This window comes from Aquarana catesbeiana, linkage group LG05, assembly GCF_042186555.1.
Source record: "Aquarana catesbeiana isolate 2022-GZ linkage group LG05, ASM4218655v1, whole genome shotgun sequence".
NCBI lineage: Eukaryota > Metazoa > Chordata > Amphibia > Anura > Ranidae > Aquarana > Aquarana catesbeiana.
Window position 1 is genome coordinate 364,021,594 of NC_133328.1, and position 19,379 is coordinate 364,040,972.

Genomic DNA, 19,379 nt, shown 5'->3' on the forward strand with positions numbered 1-19,379 from the left:
GCTTCCTGGGGCAGGTCCTTGCTGGTAAATAAGGGCAGTGACAATGTTTTCAAAGTATTTGAGGTAGGTGATTGATTGGTTTTCGGGTGATTTTTGATAGCAGACAAATGAATTGAACATGGCCATATGAAACAGATTAAATGCAACTTTTTATACCAATATTTGGACTTGCGGGTTGACAAATATGGTTGCAGCATCTGATCATTTAAATCCACCCCTCCATATACAGATTGTAGTCATGGACACATTCAGGCTTTACTACGGGGCCCCGTCTTCTCTGAACCTCCATTAAGGTGTCATAGTGAATGGTAGTCATGTGAACATCCTTCTTGTCCCGCCACTTCATGGCCAACACCTCCTCATTCCTCATGAATGCGGCTTCCCCCTTTTGTAGCCGTTTTGCTAGTAAATTCTGTGGGAAGCCCTTCCTATTTTTTCGGAAGGTACCGCAGGCCAGGGTTTTTTCACAATACAGGTGACAGAAAAGGGGCAAGTTGCTGTAGTAATTATCTACATATACGTGGTAACCTTTTTTGAACAGGGGGTATGCAAGGTCCCACACAATTTTACCACTGGTTCCTATGTATGTGGGGCACTCACGGGGCTGGAGCTGGGAGTCTTTTCCCTCATAAATACGAAATGAGTACATGTAACCAATGGTTTGGTCACATAATTTGTTCAATTTCACCCCGTACCTGGCTCTCTTACTTGGGATATACTGCTTGATATTCAGACAGCCAGTAAAGTGGATAAGGGATTCGTCTACACAAATATTTTGGTCAGGGATAAAGACTTCAGAAAATCGTTTGGTAAAAGAATTTATTAGGGGGGGAAGCTTATATAATTTGTCGTGGTTGGGATGATCTTGGGGAGAGCACTGCGAATTGTCATTGAAATGTAGGAAACGCATTATCATATCGTACCTTGTCCTGGACATAACAGAAGAATATAGGGGCATGTTGTGGATGGGGTGGGTGGACCAGTAGGCATGCAGTTTGTTTTTCTTTGTAAGCCCCATATTAAAAGTAAGGCCCAAGAACAATTTGAATTCGTCTAGTGTGAGACGTCGCCAATGGAACATACGGGCATAGGACGAACTGGGGTTGGCAGCAATAAATTGCTCTGCATAGAGATTTGTTTGGTCCACCATGTACTGCAACAAATCTTCCGGGAAAAACAAATGGAAATAGTCCAAATATGAAAAATTCGAAGTGTTGGGCTGCACACCTGTGCAGTGAAAGGGGGGATTGTAGCGAATCCTGAGTTGGCAGGCAACCATAAGGGGTTTGCCAGGGCATCGGGAAGGTAGGACTGGGCCCAGATTCTTTGGGCTGGATGTGCAATTCCAGTACTTGTACTGGGCTCCTCTTCCTGGGGTCTGGTGCTGCTGGTGGTAGGCAGGTTTTCTGATCCTGATCTCCTTACTCTTTTAGGAGGGGCGGTTTCCTCCGCTGACTCGGACTCCGATCCGCTACCCTCCACTGGCTCGTATTCCGAACCAGAATCGGATAATGAGAGCTCCCCGCTGCTCTCATCATCCGACATGGTAAGGATGTTATATGCCTCCTCAGGTGTATAAACTCTTTGGGACATGATGGTGGTACTTTTGGCGGTACTTATGGCGGGATTGTGGGACGGTAGTGATGGCGGGCCTGTGTGACAGATAGGCTATCAGATCCAGATGTTACCGATGGCAGTACTAATAGCGGTACCATTAATGGTACTGATGGCGGCCTGTGTGACAGATGGGCTGTCAGATCCAGATGGTACCGATGGCGGTGCTGATGGCGGTGGCGGTGCTGATAGCGGTACCAATGATGGGCTGTGACAGATCCTGATGGGCTGTGACAGGTTCTTTTTATTGATGAGGGGGGGGGGGTTCGTGTTGTGCAGACAGTAAAAATAAAGATGTTTTACTCACTGATCAGATCTCTCCACGATCGGTGTGTGAGAAGAGAGAAGGAGAGATCCATGGAAACCGCCACAGTGTTTATACTTGTGATCGGCTGTGATTGGACACAGCCGATCACATGGATAAACAGCCATTTCATTGGCTGTTTACCCTGATCGGAGATGCGCTGTGTCCGAGGGACACTCGCCTTCTCCGATCGGCGCGCTGCGCACCCCCGGCGGCACGCACTGCGTGCGTGCCCGATTTGTTATGACAGATGATCGGCGGTTATTGGACAAAGCCGATCACATGGTAAACAGCCAATTTTATTGGCTGTTTACCCTGATCGGGGATGCGCTGTGTCCGAGGGACAAGTGTCATCCCCGATCGCCGTGGTGCGCGCCAATAGCAGGTAATCCTGATCACGTCATATGACCTCCGATCAGGATTATCAAACCACTTTGCCGCCGTCATTATGTAATAGGGCGGGCGGCAAGTGGTTAAAAGGCCCCTCCCTTTCCTCTGACCCTCGGTTGTTTAGAAGATCAAGTAACCTCCACCGAAGGTGCACTCGGCAGAGGAAAAAAATAGAAACCATAAAACACACCACCACCAGGAAAACACGGTTGACCAGTGAAAAAAATAGAATAGGGTGGGAATATAGACGCTGTCCTGGAAGGTTCCTGGAAATACCGTTACCGGTAAGTCTAACGGGGGTTTTCCCCCCTCACCTTCCAGGACAGCTACTTGAGAGGATAAGCAAGATTTTATACCTTAGGGAGGGACGACAGCCTGACGCACTTTCCTACCAAAGGAAAGGTCCTGGCTGGAAAGCATCTGAACTCTATAATGCTTGACAAATGCATGAGAGGAGGACCAGACGGCAGCATTAAAGATTTCTTCCCATGAAGCTCCTGCTCTTTCTGCCCATGATGTGGCCATGGATCTCGTTGAATGGGCCCTAATTCTAGAAGGAGGGGTGCAACCTGACGCTTTATATACCTCATAGATAGCTCCCCTAATCCACCTAGCAATAGAACTTTTAGATGCTTTGGATCCCTTCTTGGAGCCACTGAATAAAACTAACAGTTGGGATGAACTCCTAAACCCACTGGTCTTTTCTAGATAAAGCAAAAGACATCTCTTTACGTCTACAAGACTAAACCTTTCCTCTTCCGCATTTTTGGGAGAGGTGCAGAAACTAGGAAGGACTATCTCCTGAGACCTATGAAAGTTGGAAGAAACTTTGGGTCAATAGAGTGGATCAGGTCTAAATCACTACCCAGTCCTCTAAAATCCTCAGGAAGGGATCTTTACCGGAAAGAGACTCTAGATCAGAAATCCTTCGCCCTGACGTAATAGCCAAAAGGAAGGACAACTACAAAGAAATAATTTTCAAGGAAGCCTCATGCAAAGGCTCAAAAGGAGCCCTTGTTAGTGCATTTAATACCAATGACAGATCCCAGGGAGGAACATGTTAGATGACCCTGGGAGTATGTCTAGATCTGGCTAAAAGGAACCTCCTGACTAAGGAATCTTCCGATAGTCTTCTCTCTGTACATAAAGATAGGGCAGCAATCTGAACCCTAAGGGTGCTGACAGTGAGCCCCTTTTCCACCCCCCCCTGCAAAAAATCTAATATACAGGGAGTGGAAAAAGAATCTAAACCAGTTTTCCTTTGCCAGGAAATAAAAGTTTTCCAAACTTTCCCATAGATTCTTCTTGTAACCATCTTACGGCTGTCCAGCATAGTTTGAATAACCCTCTCTGAACACCCCTTTAACTGTAGGATGCGCCGCTCAGCCTCCAGGCCGTCAAATGGAAGGTCTGAGGGTTTGGATGTAACACCGGTCCCTGATGGAACAGATCCTTCCGAACTGGTAGGGGCCAGGGAGGATACACAGATAGGGCCTTCAGAGAGGAGAACCAACTCCTCCTGGGCCACCAGGGGGCAATCAAAGCAACTTCTGCCCTGTCCTGAATAATTTTCCGAACCACTAGGGGCAAAAGGGGAAAAGGAGGGAAGGCATAAGCCAGGTTGAAGTCCCATGGGAAGGACAGAGCATCCGTCCCCAAGGACTCTGTTTCTCAATCCAGAGAGAAGAACGCCGGAAGTTTCTTGTTGAGACTGGAGGCAAAAAGATCCACTGTGGGGAGACCCCATCTTAGCACCACCTCCTGGAACGTGCCTTGATGTAGTTCCCAACCGCTGGAACTGATGCTCACCCTGCTCAAAAAGTCCGCCAGCACATTTTCTGACCCCTTGATGTGGACTGCCCTTACTGAAGTGACATAGATCTCCGCCCAGGACAGAATCTGCTGTGTTAATGACAGAAGCGATTCTGAGAGAGTGCCCTCTTGCTTGTTCAGGTACGCCACTGTTGTGGTATTGTCTGAAAATATTAATAGGTCTTTTGAATAGACCCTCTCTCCCAGAGATACAAGTGCTTTCCTCACAGCCAGAAGTTCTCTGAAATTTGAGGAGCGACCTGCTTCCTCTGGAAACCAGGCTCCTTGTGCTTGCCAGTCCTGTGAGTGAGCACCCCAACCCCACAGACTGGCGTCTGTGGTAATTTTGACCGGGGAATGTTGTGTCCAATCCTTCCCTCTCTGCAGATGTTCCCGCTGCTCCCACCAGGCGAGATCTAGAAAATTCCCTTCTGGTAGTTTTACCAGCTGTACCAGAGAATCTTTCCTGCGATCCCAATGAAGCAAAAGAAAAGCCTGAAGGGGTCTGGAGTGCAATTGGGCCCAAGGCACCCCTGGAATGGCCGCCGTCATAAGACCCAGCAACTGCATGATCCACCGAAGGGAGGTCTGAGGGAGCAGTTTGAAGGCCCGCACAGAGAGAAGAATTTTCACAATTTTCTCTTCGGGAAGAAAAATCTTCAGGGCAACAGAGTCTATTAGATAACCCAGGAAAAGTATGCTCTGTGAGGGTACCAGGCAAGACTTCTGCTGGTTGACCTTCCACCCTAATTTTTGAAAGGTCCGCAAAACCAACTGTAGGTCTTGAATAAGGGACTCCTTGTCCCGAGCAAAAATCTAAAAATTGTCTAGATATGGAACGATTGATACACTTTGAATACGAAAAAAGGCCATGACTTCGGCCATGATTTTTGTAAAAATCCTCAGTGCTGCCGAGAGACCAAAAGGAAGGGCATGAACTGCCAGTGAGATGGCTCGTTTCCCACGATAACTGCAAACCTGAGGAACCTTTGGTGGTTCTGGCAGATTGGTACATGAAGATAAGTGTCCTGAAGGTCCAGGTACACCATGAAGACCTTTGGCAGCAACAGATTTCTTACCGAATAAATGTTCTCCATTCGGAAACGTCTGTAAACTATTTATTTGTTCAGGACGCTTAAATTTATGACTATACGAAAGCCGCCGGAAGCTTTCTTGACCAGAAAGACGTGAGAATAAAATCCCCGGAACTTCTGAATTCCTGGGACAGGAGAAATAACTCCCTCTGTCTCCCACGCAGAAATCAAATTTAACATGGCTTGCCGTCTCTCTTGGTCTCTCGGCAGGTGGGTAAGAAAAAACTTCTGAAGGAGGAAGAATTCCAACCTGTAACCTTTCTCCAGAGTTTGAAGGATAAAGGAATTGGTGGAAATCTCTGCCCATTCCTTGATGAAATGGCACAATCTTCCCCCTACCCCTAACCTGGCGTCACTGGGTATTTTTGGAAGGGGCTGAAGGAGCAAAGGGAGCCCCCCCTTTTTGTTTGTCTTTGTTAAAGGACCATTTCTTTTTAGTCTGTTGCCTTTAAAATTAGCCTTGTTTTGGAAGCCACGAAAAGGCCTCTTATTCTGGGAATTATTCCTTTGGAAAGGAATAGTTTACCTTTATCAGAGGAACGAGTTAAGACCTCTTCTAAGGAAGAACAGAACAAGAGTTTGCCTTTGAAGGGAATGCCACAGAGCTTATTCTTGGAAGTAAGGTCACCTTCCCAAGATTTAAGCCAGATAGCTCGCCTAGCTGAATTAATGAGAGCAGAAGCCCTGGCTGCGGATTTCACTGAATCTGCTGCTGTATCAGCTAAGAAGGCGACTGACTTGGCAATGGGTGGGAGGGATTCTCTAATCTCTTCTTTGGGGGTGTCAGATGCCAGAAGATCATCCAGACGCTGAACCCATACGTCTAAAATTCTAGCCACACAGGTGGATCCTACCGCTGGGCCTAAAGAAAAAGCTGAAGCATCCCAGGCCCAGAATCTTCGAAAGAAAGATCTGATCTTTTGGACACCTGCGACATAGGGGCATCTAATCTTGGACATTTAAAGAAAACCTCCTCAAATTCAGACTGAAAATGAAATCTTCTTTTGTGTCCATGAATCATGTCCCTAAGGGACTGGTGTACCGGAAAGGTTTTAGATTTTCGTCCCTGTAGGCCCCTATACATTTTAACCTGTACAGATTGGGCTTGTTGTGGCATGCTCTGAGGTATAAATTGCTTTTAGTAGTTCATCAATATCCTGACTGGAAAAGATACTTAGATGAGCTACCTGTATCCTCCTCTGATGCAGACTTTTCATCAGATGAAGAGACTGGATTCTCACCTTCTTCCAGATCAGAGGTATCGCAAGAACTAATAGTCTCAGATACTAACAAGGGAAGGGACCTGGCAGAGGTTGAAGGATCTTGAGCTATGGGTCTAGATGAGGAAGGGCCTAGGGGGACTAGTAAACCTGTCATTAAGTAACCGAAAAGAGTCCACTACCTCCTTCATAGAAGTTATTAACTCCTTAAAGGAGGAAGACTCTGAACTAGTTTTGGGTGGAATACAATCCTCACAAAATAGCTTTTTATAACTATCAGAGAGCCTGGCCCTACAGTTCCCACATTTCTTCTACACCGGTTTGGCCTAGAAAAAAGCAGAAACAAGGACCATAAATTAAAAGGTTCCATACAAAAAAAGTCCCTTGCTGTAGCTATCCACAGACAAGGGCTTACCTTGGGGCAGTATGGGACCCGGATGCTGCCGTTGGTTCAATACGAGCGGACTTTCCATCCTCAGACCTGTCCTCAAGCTCCAAGAAGCAAGCGGAGAACGGTCATAGAGAAGACTGCTGCTGTACCGCAAAAACTGCACTTAGAATGGCGTTTCTAGCAGGCCATTCCCCTGCAGCATGTCCTCAGTGTCTCCACACCATGCTCCTTTTAAAAACTCGGCGTCCGGAAGTGTGTCATGTGACTTCCGGTTCCCGCGCCATCTTGCTGCATCACCGGAAGTCCTCCTGACGCCATCTTGGTACACCGAAAAGAAGCATTTAGGAGGACACAGTTCCACACAGCAGCGCTGGGGAAAAAAGGAAGGGAGTTGCCACCATTTACATAGGAAAGTAACCCTTAGAAATAGGGAACCCTTCTGGTACAGACTATCATCCAGGACTTGGCCACAACTAGTCCTGGATGAAAGCATAGAAGGGGGGTCCACCAACCACAGTTCCAGACCTTAAGAAAACAAAAAACGTGTTGGTGCTCCTGGAGGGTCTGGAAACACAAAACAACTGAGGGTCAGAGGAAAGGGAGGGGCCTTTTAAATTGTATCTGATTTGTATTTCCTGTAGAGGGCGGAGCCAATCATCTCTCAAGTAGCTGTCCTGGAAGGTGAGGGGGGAAATATTATAGATATATATATATATACACACACACACGCACACACACCCTGCATTCAGCGTAGCCTATATATACAGTGCATTCGGCGGTGTACAGTAGAAAACACAGTGCAGGCGGTGTACACAGTATATAATACAGTTTCACATAGACTTCGGGCGGTGTACACAGTATATAATACAGTGTAGTGCGGTGTTAAAAAAAAAAAAAAATACCCAAGTTCGGAAGGCCTCCAAGGAGAAGCAGACGCTCCCAGGCCACTAAAAGAGGGCAAGCAGCCTCTGAGACACAAGGCCTAAGGCCGGGATTCATGCCTGGGCATTTTGAAAACGTGCGCAAATTGACACGTTTCCAAAAAGTGTAAAAATGCGTAGCACTTGTGGTGCCATTCATTAATAGCATGCCAAACGTGGCAAGCAGATGTCGGTTTGTGTACAAACGCATTAAAATGTGCAAAGCTCAGGGTGCAAAATGCTATATCTAAAATGTTTTTGCGTGGAGTCTACTGAAATGAATGGGCTGCCCTACACTTGTAGAGCAAAAACATGCCTAAACGTGTCATTGTAGCCAGAGGCGTATCTACCGCGGGGCAAACAAGGCATTTGCCTGGGGTGGCATCTGTACCGGGATGATGCCTGCAGCTGAGGCGGTGGTCGGCTTCTTTGCTATTACTATTACAAGCAGCATGCTTTTGAGTGCAGAGGAGGGATTTGGGGTCTTATAGACCCCAGATCTCTCCATAAAGAGTACCTGTCACAAGGGATGTTTACATTCCTTGTGACAGCAATAAAAGTGATAAAAAATGGAAGCAACAGTGTAAAAATAAAATTAAAATAAAAAAATTAAGGTGCCCCCATCCTCCCACGCAAAGATGAATGCACGTGTTGGTCCCGCACGCACACAGCTCTCGTCCCACACATGTGAGGAAGGTCGAGTTATGGGCAGTAATTCTAGCACTAGACCTCCTTTATAAAACTAAAGTGGTAACCTGTAAAGGCTTTTAAAGTGTTGCCTATACAGTATTAGATCGATTGGGGTGTGACAAATTTAGAGGGGGGCTGTTTTTAGTCTTGCCTAGGGCAGCACAAAACCAGTGGCGGCTCGTGGTTTTTTGTTTGGGGGGGCAGAAAATAACCCCCCCCACCAACTCCCCCCAGCCCACTCGCTGTCTTACCCCATCTAGGCGGCAGGCAGCGACGGGGATTGGGGCATCAGGCTGTGGCTGGCATCTGCTCCTGTCTTCTCCTCACTTCCGCCATGCGTCTCCTCCACTCCTTTTAGGCATCCAATAGGATTGCCTGTCCTTTCAGCCAATCGAGTGATGGGTAGCGGGTCAGGCCCACTTCCCAATTGGCCGGGAGGAGGATCAGTGTTGCAACAGGGAATATCCATTCCCTGTTGCAACACACCTGGGTGGGCTCTGAACGTAATGCTCTGCACCCCAAGCCCACCCTATTTTGAAGGCTATTGGAGCCTCTGGCTCTAATCATTCAAAAAACACACCTCTGCCCATCCCTGCCATAGAAATTCATGCGCCTGGCATCCTAAAAAGGGGCCGAGCGCATAGATAGGGAGGGTGGTGGCATGGATAAGGGGGCGGCGCCCATAATGGACAGGCCGCCCCTACGGTGACAAAACCAAATTACACCACTAATCATAGCATGAACGGGCACAGCTCCTATACGTATATTTAGGCAGTATGGTGCCCCGGTGTTCCCATGCGTATATTTAAGCAGTATGGTGCCCCGGTATTCCCATACGTATATTTAAGCAGTATGGTGCCCCGGTGTTCCCATACGTATATTTAAGCAGTATGGTGCCCCGGTGTTCCCATACGTATATTTAAGCAGTATGGTGCCCCGGTGTTCCCATACGTATATTTAAGCAGTATGGTGCCCCGGTGTTCCCATACGTATATTTAAGCAGTATGGTGCCCCGGTGTTCCCATACGTATATTTAAGCAGTATGGTGCTCCAGTGTTCCTTTTTATCAATTTTTGAGGGAGATTCTGTGTGAAGCATACAAGTTTAGGATAAGAGAGCAGAAGCCTTTCCAGCGTCGACCACATCCATCCTTCTATCTCCTTCATGTAACATGTCGCCCAGTACTGAGTCCTCACCAACGACGCTCTCCTCAGAGAGGAGGTGGCGGGGATCCCGCGCTCAGCCAATAACGAGCAGGCTTTTCCCTTGCCGAGCGCCGCTGACGTCACAATGCTGAGACGTCACGGCTCGAGCTGTGGAACCCGGGGAAAGGGAACGAGCGTTCTGGAAGTCGCCTGTGGTCCCTCCCCTCACACGCCCAGTTCTTCTCAGTCAGCCCGGACGGGGAGATCTCCCGGACCATGGCAACGGCTGTACGGGCCTGAGACTTCGCATGCCGCTCGGCTGGACGGGCCGAGAATGCTGAAGATGAAGCTGCCGCCGAGGAAAAGCAGCGCGTACAAGGCGTCGGATGAAGAAGAGGACGAGGAGGAGGAAGAGCGGGGGATGTATTCCCGTCCTAGCGGGCCGCTCCAGAGGGAGTCGGTGTACGAGTGGTTCGTGCAGTCGCTGGGCCCGGCTCAGAGGTTGGAGTTCGCCTGCGGCTTGCTGGACTTGTGTAATCCGCTGGAGCTGCGCTTCTTGGGCTCATGTCTGGAGGACCTGGCCCGGAAGGACTGTCATTACCTACGGGACTGTGAGAGCAGAGCCAACGGGCTGGCCGGAGAGCCGGAGCTGGGGGACCTCAGTGACCGTACTGCCCGCTCCAGGCTTATCGTGTACCTGGCACTGCTCAGCTCTGAGAACCGGGAGGTGGCCGGCCGCCTCTACCGCCTCCTCCTACTGCCGGCCATGGGGATGGAGCGCCTGCTGGGGGGCTGGGAGGACGGAGAGCGCAAGCCGGCCGAGATAGCGGCTTCTCGGGAGGAACTGCTGTTGCTGTTTACTATGGCGTCCCTTCACCCGGCCTTCTCCTTCCACCAGAGGGTCACCCTGCGGGAGCGTCTGGACCAGCTGAGGGAGGCCATGAGCAGGAAGAGCCGCTTGGAGGTAATTGGGAGGGGGTGGGGACGGTTACTATGGAGAGCACTGGGCGCCCCCTGCACTCCCTCCACACACCGTGCACCATACCGACTCCTGTCATATCACATGTGATCAGGGCTGCACCACACCGTCTCCTGTCATAGCACATGTGATCCGAGCTGCCATGGGCTGCTCCACACCGGCTCCTGTCAATCACACGTGATCAGAGCTGCCATGGGCTGCACCACACCGGCTCCTGTCATATCACAGGTGATCAGAGCTGCCATGGGCTGCACCACACCGGCTCCTGTCATATCACAGGTGATCAGAGCTGCCATGGGCTGCACCACACCGGCTCCTGTCATATCACAGGTGATCAGAGCTGCCATGGGCTGCACCACACCGGCTCCTGTCAATCACACGTGATCAGAGCTGCCATGGGCTGCACCACACCGGCTCCTGTCATATCACAGGTGATCAGAGCTGCCATGGGCTGCACCACACCGGCTCCTGTCATATCACAGGTGATCAGAGCTGCCATGGGCTGCACCACACCGGCTCCTGTCATATCACAGGTGATCAGAGCTGCCATGGGCTGCACCACACCGGCTCCTGTCAATCACACGTGATCAGAGCTGCCATGGGCTGCACCACACCGGCTCCTGTCATTGCACATGTGATCAGGGCTGCACCACACCGGCTCCTGTCATTGCTCATGTGATCAGAGCTGCCATGGGCAGCTGCACCACACCGGCTCCTTTCATAGCACACGTGATCAGAGCTGCCACAGGGTGCACCACACCGGCTCCTGTCATAGCACACGTGATCAGAGCTTCCATGGGGTACAACGTACCGGCTCCTGTCATAGCACACGTGATCAGAGCTGCCACGGGGTGCACCACACCGGCTCCTGTCATAGCACACGTGATCAGAGCTTCCATGGGGTACAACGTACCGGCTCCTGTCATAGCACACGTGATCAGAGCTGCCACGGGGTGCACCACACTAGCTCCTGTCATAGCACACGTGATCAAGGTTGCACATGACCCGCATACTCATCTGTTAAAGTGATTGTAAAGTCTCATTTTTTTTTTTCTCCTATATAAATTACAAACATGTCATACTTGCCTGCTCTGCGCAGTGGATTAGCCCAGATCCTCCTCTTCTCTGGTCCATCTACGCTTCTCCTGGCCCCTCCACCCTGTCAAGTGCCCCCACAGCAAGCAGCTTGCTATGGGGGCAGCCGAGCTGCAGCTCCACACTGGGGAGGCATGAGAGGCAGTTTTCAGGTGCTTTTTTTAGCACTACAATGCCTGAAATCTGCATCAGTGTGAAAGGGGTCTAAATATTAGGCCTTTTGCACATGATACTCCTGTTTGAGCATCCAACAGTGCCAATTAGTGCCTCCTCATCAGTGCTGCCTATCAGTGTCCAGCAGTGCCACCTGTCAAGTGCCCATCAGTGAAGGAGAAAAATTACCTGTTTGCAAAATTTTATAACAGAAACTAAGTAAACCGTTTGTGTGTTTGTGTTTTTTTTTCCCCAATTTTTTGGTCTTTTTTCATTTGTATGGCAAAAAAACTAAAAAACCCAGTGGTGATTAAATACCACCAAAAGAAAGCGCTATCTGTCTCAAATCTAAAACTGTCATTTGGGTACATTTGTTGCATGACCGTGGAATTGTCATTCAAAGTGCAACAGCGCTGAAAATTGGCCTGGGCAGGAAAGGGGTCAAAGTGCTCGTTAGGCAAGTGGTTAAACGAAAATCGTACAAGAGAAATTTTCCTGCCTGTCCCTTTTGGATGAACTGTTATAATGGACTCTCGAAAGCTGTGTACTAACTGATTATCGTACAGTCGTTTCGAAAAAGTGGTATTTTTCGTCCGATTTTCTGATCGGGTGTACTAGGCATAAGCCTCATCCTGGGCACGCATGGGACTACAAAGCCCAGCACACAGGGCTCCTAGTAATGAGGCTTTTAAGGCTGCTGGAATTTTGTATCTTTAAAGTGGTTCTTAAGGCTGATGGTGTTTTTAAAGTAAAAAAAAAAGTGGTTGTAAAGGCATTAAGATAAAATGCCTTCTTTGTGCGGCAGCCCCCCTAATACCTACCTGAGCCCCATCTCGATCCAGCAATGTTGCAGGAGTGTCTTGGCTGCCCGGGACTCCCCTCCTCAGCTGAGACAGCAGCGAGGCACCATTGGCTCCTGCTGCTGTCAAAGTCAGTCAGCCATTGAGGAGAAAAAAGGGGTCGGGCCGTGGCTCTGTATCCGAATGGACACAGGGAGCTGTGACTTGGCTCAGGTGCCCCCATAACAAGCTGCTTGCTGAGGGGGCCTCAACAGGAGGGAGGGACCCGAAAAGAGGAGAATCTGGGCTGCTCTGTGCAAATCCACTGCAACAGAGCAGGTAAGTATAACATGTTTGTTATTTTTAGTCAGAAAATTTAAGTCCTGCTTGATCACTGGCCCCTTTTGCAGCTATAGCTATGTAAGGCTCGGTTCACATATATGCAAATTGGATGCATTTTGAGCCATTGGCTTCTGCTGCTGTCAATCACAGCCAGTGAGGAGGGAGTGGTGGAAGGGCCAGAGCAACGCTGTGTTTGTCTATGGACACACACTCCGGCTCTGGAGTGAACCTGCATGAGTGCCCCCATAACAAGTGTCTTGCTATGGTGGGCACTCAGCGGGGAGGATACACCAGGAGCATCGGCGGGGGACATGAGTTGAGGAGGTTCAGGGCTGCTTTGTGCAAAATCATTATTTCAGGGGTGTGAGGGTTTTTTTTTTTTTTTTTTTTTAAACTACTTGTTCAAGTGATTACATCAGGGCCCCAGTCGTCTTGTCCCTCCATGACTATCTACTTCTCCTGATTATAAAAAAATAATTTTAACCAAAACCATATTTAAATGAGGTTTTAACATTGCACTGTCTATCTCCTGCTCACCTACCGGGCCTGTCTCCAGCACCGCACCCGGAAATAGCACTGAGTGGAGAGACCTTGCTGTGTGACGAGCACTGATTGGGTGCTCGTCTGAAAAGGGAAATGTCGCACTCTCTTCACCCGCAGCCTTCTGCTGAGCATTAAGGGGGGGTGACTTTCAGCTCTGACCGGAAGTGGTAGCGGGTACCTGTCAAAACCAGGTAAACCCGCCACCCCCTCACCAAATAGTGGCAAATGTTGCAGCGGGTGGGGGGCAAACGCGCAACCAAGTGGAACATTCCCTTTTGGGTGAGGCTTGTGACTGGTTTGGCCCGAGCATCAAATCCTGCCATTTTCAGGGGTCTGGAAGGCACAGGTGGCAACTTCCAGCCCTGCTGGCAGCCTGTCAGTCTGTGACGAGCTGGAATATGCAGTGGTTGGAGCACTGAGCAGTTCTCACATTTAGGGTGGTATGTGTTCAGGGATGTATGCCTTGAATGCAGAATTCCTGCTGTCCATGAACGTGTGCTCGGTAAAGCGTCAGCCGCCTTATATTTCAGCCCATCGTAGATTTTGCCGTGCTGCATGGTAACCCTGTGGCTCCTAAAAATGTCAGAATTTTATGCTTGCGGACTGAACTGCCACTGTACTCAAGGCCTAAGGCCCCATTTTAGGGCTGCAACTAACGATTATTTTCATAATCGATTAGTTGGCTGATTATTGTTTCGATTAATCGGATAAAAACCTTAAAAGTGTGGTGTTTAGTTCATATGTAAAGTTTAAAATAAAAGGCAACTTATTCTTAAATATGCAGTGGTAAATATAAATAGCCAACTATATGGTTAGGGAGCAAAATCTTTAATCCCCTCTGACAATAACAGACAGAAGAGATATACTGTATATACTATTAGAGGTTGAATATGGTAAATATCAGACTCGGAGATCAAATTTTTAATTTAACCACTAAGCTACCGCCCACCGTCATATGACGGCGGGACGAGGCAGCTGTTCTGGACGGATGTCATATGACGTGATTGCCCTCCCGAGCCACTAGGGGGGGGCACGTGCCCGCTGCGTCGCTCGGGACCCGGTGCACGTGCCCGGCGGCCGCGATGTCCGCCGGGCACCCGCGATTGCCAGGTAACAGAGCAGGACCGTGGATCTGTGTATGTAAACATAGATCCACGTCCTGTCAGAGGAGAGGAGACCGATGGTGTGTCCCTTGTACATAGGGACACCGATCGGTCACCTCCCCCAGTCAGTTCCCTCCCCCCACTGTTAGAATCACCTCCCTAGGACAGACATTAACCCCTCGATCGCCCCCCAGTGTTAACCCCTTCCCTGCCAGTCACATTTACACAGTAATCAATGCATTTTTATAGCACGGATCGCTGTATAAATGTGAATGGTCCCAAAAATGTGTCAAAAGTGTCCGATATGTCTGCTGCAATATCGCAGTCACAATAAAAATCGCAGATCGCCGCCATTACTAGTTAAAAAAAAAAAATAAAAAAATAATAAAAATGTTATAAATCTATCCCCTATTTTGTAGACGCTATTACTTTTGCGCAAACCAATCAATATACGCTTATCAGGATTTTTTTTTTAACCAAAAATATGTAGAAGAATACATATCGGCCTAAACTGAGGAAAAAATTTGTTTAAAAAAAAAAAAAAAAAATGGATATTTATTATAGCAAAAAGTAAAAAATATTATCATTTTTAAAAAAAATGGCCCTCTTCTTTTGTTTATAGCGCAATAAATAAAAACCGCAGAGGTGATCAAATACCACCAAAGGAAAGCTCTATTTGTGTAGAAAAAATGATAAAAATTTCATTAGGGTGCAGTGTAACATGACCGCGCAATTTTCATTCAAAGTGCGACAGCGCTGAAAACTGAAAAATGGCCTGGGCAGGAAGGGGGTGAAAGTGCCCTGTATTGAGGTGGTTAAAGAAAAAAAAATGAAAGGCTTTTTTGCGGATTTGTAGATAGAACTGTACTATATTATGTATGACAGACTTTCTTGTCATAGGCAGGTGGCTTGATAAAAGCTACCTGTGCCTGCTGTCACTGATGCTGGCCATACAAAAACAATGTTGATTTTAGGAATGTTCGTTCGATTTTTTTTTTTTTTTTTTAATCATTAGTGGGGTCAAATTGCCAGTTTTTGACCCCAGTGATGGAAAAATTCAAAGGAGCAGAATAGAAAATCTCTCGGTCAAAGGAATTTTTAGACAGTGTATGTAGTCTTCTTTCAGTAATTACATTCATTTTAAAACTCAATATTTAAAAGCAAGAGAAATTTTCAAACAACATTCTTTCATTCAGTGAATGTACAAAGATTTTTCATAATGAATATTCTCATCCAAAAATCGATGTGTATGGCCAGCATTAGGTTCAGTTCACACCAATGCAGTTTGCTTTTGATCGATTTCTGCAGTGCCTTTTGCTGTGCGTGTTTGCAATAATCGCTACTATAAAGGGTTCAATTATACTGTGAAAGTAATAATATATATTACCTATATATAATTTTATGTAATTTTTCATGGATATGATTATTTTAAATATAATGCACAATACTGGTAAAAGTTTACTTTAAATGTAATTGTAATGCCTTCTATTACCTCCAGTCTATCAGCCACCACCTTCATTGGGTTCAGATAATCTTCCCTGCAGAGTCTTTAACTGCTTCCCGCCCACCGTCAAATGACGGCGGGGCGGTGCGGCTCGGCTCTCATTCTGGGACGCCGTCATATGATGGCGTCCCAGAACGGCCGCTCTCGCGCGCCCGCGAGGGGTGTGCAGCGCGGCGATCGTGGTTAGGTCGTGTTGCTAGGACACAGTGCGACCCCAATCGCTGTAAAGAGCCGTGTCCGCAGCTCTTTAACCATGTGATCGGCTGTGTCCAATCACAGCCGGTCACATGTAAACACGGAGATATCGGTAATCGGCTCACCTCGCCTTACACAAACAGTGTGTGGTGAGGAGAGCTGATCAGCGGCATCTCCACATAGGGGGACATCTAGGAATGTAATCGGGGCACTGATCATCGGTGCCCTGATTACAATATAGCCATACAGTGTCACCAATCACTGCCCACCAATGCCACAATCAGTGCCCACAAGTGCCACCAGTCTAGGCCCATTAGCAATGCCAGTCAGTGCCATATATCAGTGCCCATAAGTGCGGCATATTAGTGCCTCCTCATCAATGCCCACAAGTTCAGCCTATCAGTGCCACCTCATTGGCGCACATCAGTGAAGGCGAATAAATTACTCAGTTACAAACTTTACTGACAGAAAAAAAGTAAAAAACATTTTATTTTTTTTTTTTCTAAATTTTTGGTCTTATTTTTTACAAAAAAAAAAAAAAAAAAAAAAAAACCAGCAGTGATTAAATACCAATAAAAGAAAGCTCTATTTGTGTGAAGAAAATGATAACAAATGTGTTTGGGTACAGTGTAGCAAGACCGCACAATTATTCAAAGTGCAACAGCGCTGAAAGCTGAAAAATGGCTTGGGCAGGAAGGGAGTGTAAGTGCCTGGTAGGCAAGTGGTTAAAGTGATTTTTTTTTTTTTAAACAACAAACATGTTATACTTACCTGCTCTGTAATGCTTTTGCACACAGCAGCCCTGATTCTCCTCTTCTGGGTCCCCCCACCGACTCCTCTGGCTCCTCCTGCCTTCAGAGTGCCCCAATAGCAAGCTGCAAAGTATAATATAGAGCACCCCTATAGCAAGGTAAAAAAAACTTCTGCCTTTAGAACCACTCACTTCCTGCCCAGGACTACATGTCCCACGAGGCATTGCTCCTCACACATTCACAGGCACTTATTGATATGTATGGATGGTGTACTGAGCTGTATGTGTGCTTCGCTGTATTTCCTGATATGTAAACAAATAATGAATTCTGTATGCAGGCCAATTAATCGGCTGGCTGATTAATCGATTCTGAAAATAGTTGACAACTATTTTCAGAATCGATTAGTTGTTTCAGCCCTATCCCATTTACACCTGAACATTTTGTAAACGCGTGCAAATTCACGTGTTGTTGCACACGTTTCCAAAACATGTAAAAATGTGTCACACTTGTGGTTCCATTCTTTGTTAATATTTTTTTGTGTGTACAAACGCATTACAATGTGAGGAGCTCAGTGTGCAAAAAGCTACTTTGACATGTTTGTCATGTGAAGAGCAGTCTATTAAATTGAATGGGCTACCCCACATGTGTAGAGCAAAAGCACACCTAAACGTGTTGTTCTAGTGTAAACGGCATGTATATTTCAGCAGTATGCAAAGGGGAGTGTTGGACTCTTAACACTCAACAGAAGTGCATCCGCTGAGTGAGAAAATGAGGCGCCGGCCCCAATAAGAAGGGGGAAAAAATGTATTTCATCAGGTTACCCTCACACAAGGAAGCGCTTGAGTGCTCAGTATAAGCGCATGCAGAGCATTAAAATCGAGCTCTGGTGTCTGCTCCGTGAGGCTCCATTCACTCTTGGGCATTTTGGGATTGCGGCAGAATCGTAATTCTGCCCACAATCTCAAAACGCACTACAACTGCAAAACACAGGTTCAGGTGTCATTATTTTCAATGGTAACTAAAACGTGATGCGGTTTTGCCATGATTGTCGCATGGCAGTCGTGGCAAATTACACTGGGTAAAGTTTGTCTCCCAAAAGAAGCTCTTGCTCCTTTTTGTGCGACAAGCTTCACATATTTTCTGCACGATAAATCGCGCAACAAATTGTGGCAGAATCGCAGCAATTCTGCTGCAATCCCAAAATGCCCAGGTGTGACTGGACCCTTATTAATGGTTCACGCTGATACAAATCTGATGTGGATTACATGCGACCTGAAAGACCTAGATTCGTATGGCGCCTAAAAATTGTTTTCTATAAAGGACGTTCACATCTATGTGGTGCGATTTCGCTCTGGTTAAAAAAAAGGGTCCCGTGCCAGTTTGGAGTGATGCATTCTAGATTTGCACAGCACAGAGTATAGTGGCATTCTGAGATAACTTCACATGGGATGCGATTCATAGCTGGTGTTGCTTGGAAGTGGCTAGAAGACAGATTTTCATAGAAGTGGATGAAAGTGAGTTTTGTAGAGAAGAGAATGGACGACATTTCTGGCATATGTAGGCAGATATAAAACCGCAGCAGTACTAAATTCGCATTGATTCAAAAAGGTATTCACAATCACATCCCTGAATCGTATCTGCATTGCACCAGAACCGCTGAACAACTACCTTTGGTAATCGCACTGAAAACTGACATGAAAATTGCACCACATAAAACCCTGCTGCTTGCATGCAGCAGAGCTAAATGTAAAAAAGAAAAAACCTTCCCAGCACCCGAAACTGCATGTCCTGGGCATCGGGCAATGTTTTGCGCATCCTTGTAAGTATAACATGAGTGTTCCCTTATTTCTTAAAATAAAAAAAAAAAGTTTTTACTGTACAATCACTGTAAGTCCTCATGCATGTGGAAAAAATACACCAAATATGCTGCCATAAGTTGGCTGAAAAAATGCCTCTGATGCCGCATTTTCATGTGCATGATTGTAGATGGATTATATGGGCTAAAATGTATTCATTTAATATAGCCACTAGAATTTACGCACATAGGCTTGCGTGTTTAGGTGTGTTTAGCTGCGCTTATGCATGTGCGTAAATTACGCTGGAAAATTCTTCTCTGAATGCAGGTTTGGGGTGTTTTTTTTATGCCCCTGAATGCTGCTCTTAAATACACCTCTAAATGACTCAATGTGCATATGCAGGTTAGCCTGAAGCTTCTTTCAGAGGCCTTAGGCTTCATTCACACAATCACTCCTGTTATTTGGGAAGTATACATAAACTTTTTTATGCTAACAAGATCTTCTTTTTTTCCAGTGTTTCAAATGAATGGGCTGGCAAAACTGGAATGCAAGCGACTG

At 47.1% G+C, this 19,379-nt stretch overlaps 1 protein-coding gene across 9 annotated transcripts in view; it reads left to right on the plus strand.

The window, feature by feature from the left end:
- Positions 1–9,712: 9,712 nt before the first annotated feature.
- The window catches only part of ZCCHC2 (zinc finger CCHC-type containing 2), a 194,742-nt gene continuing 185,075 nt past the window's right edge, over positions 9,713–19,379 (plus strand). For all 9 annotated transcript variants that reach the window (XR_012244473.1, XM_073630916.1, XM_073630917.1 and 6 more), the window contains exon 1: positions 9,713–10,544. Coding sequence is in view for 8 of the 9 variants with exons in the window: in XM_073630916.1 (XP_073487017.1) it covers positions 9,726–10,544 (819 nt within the window). In the remaining variant the exon portion in view is untranslated. The remainder of the gene's footprint in view (positions 10,545–19,379) is intronic.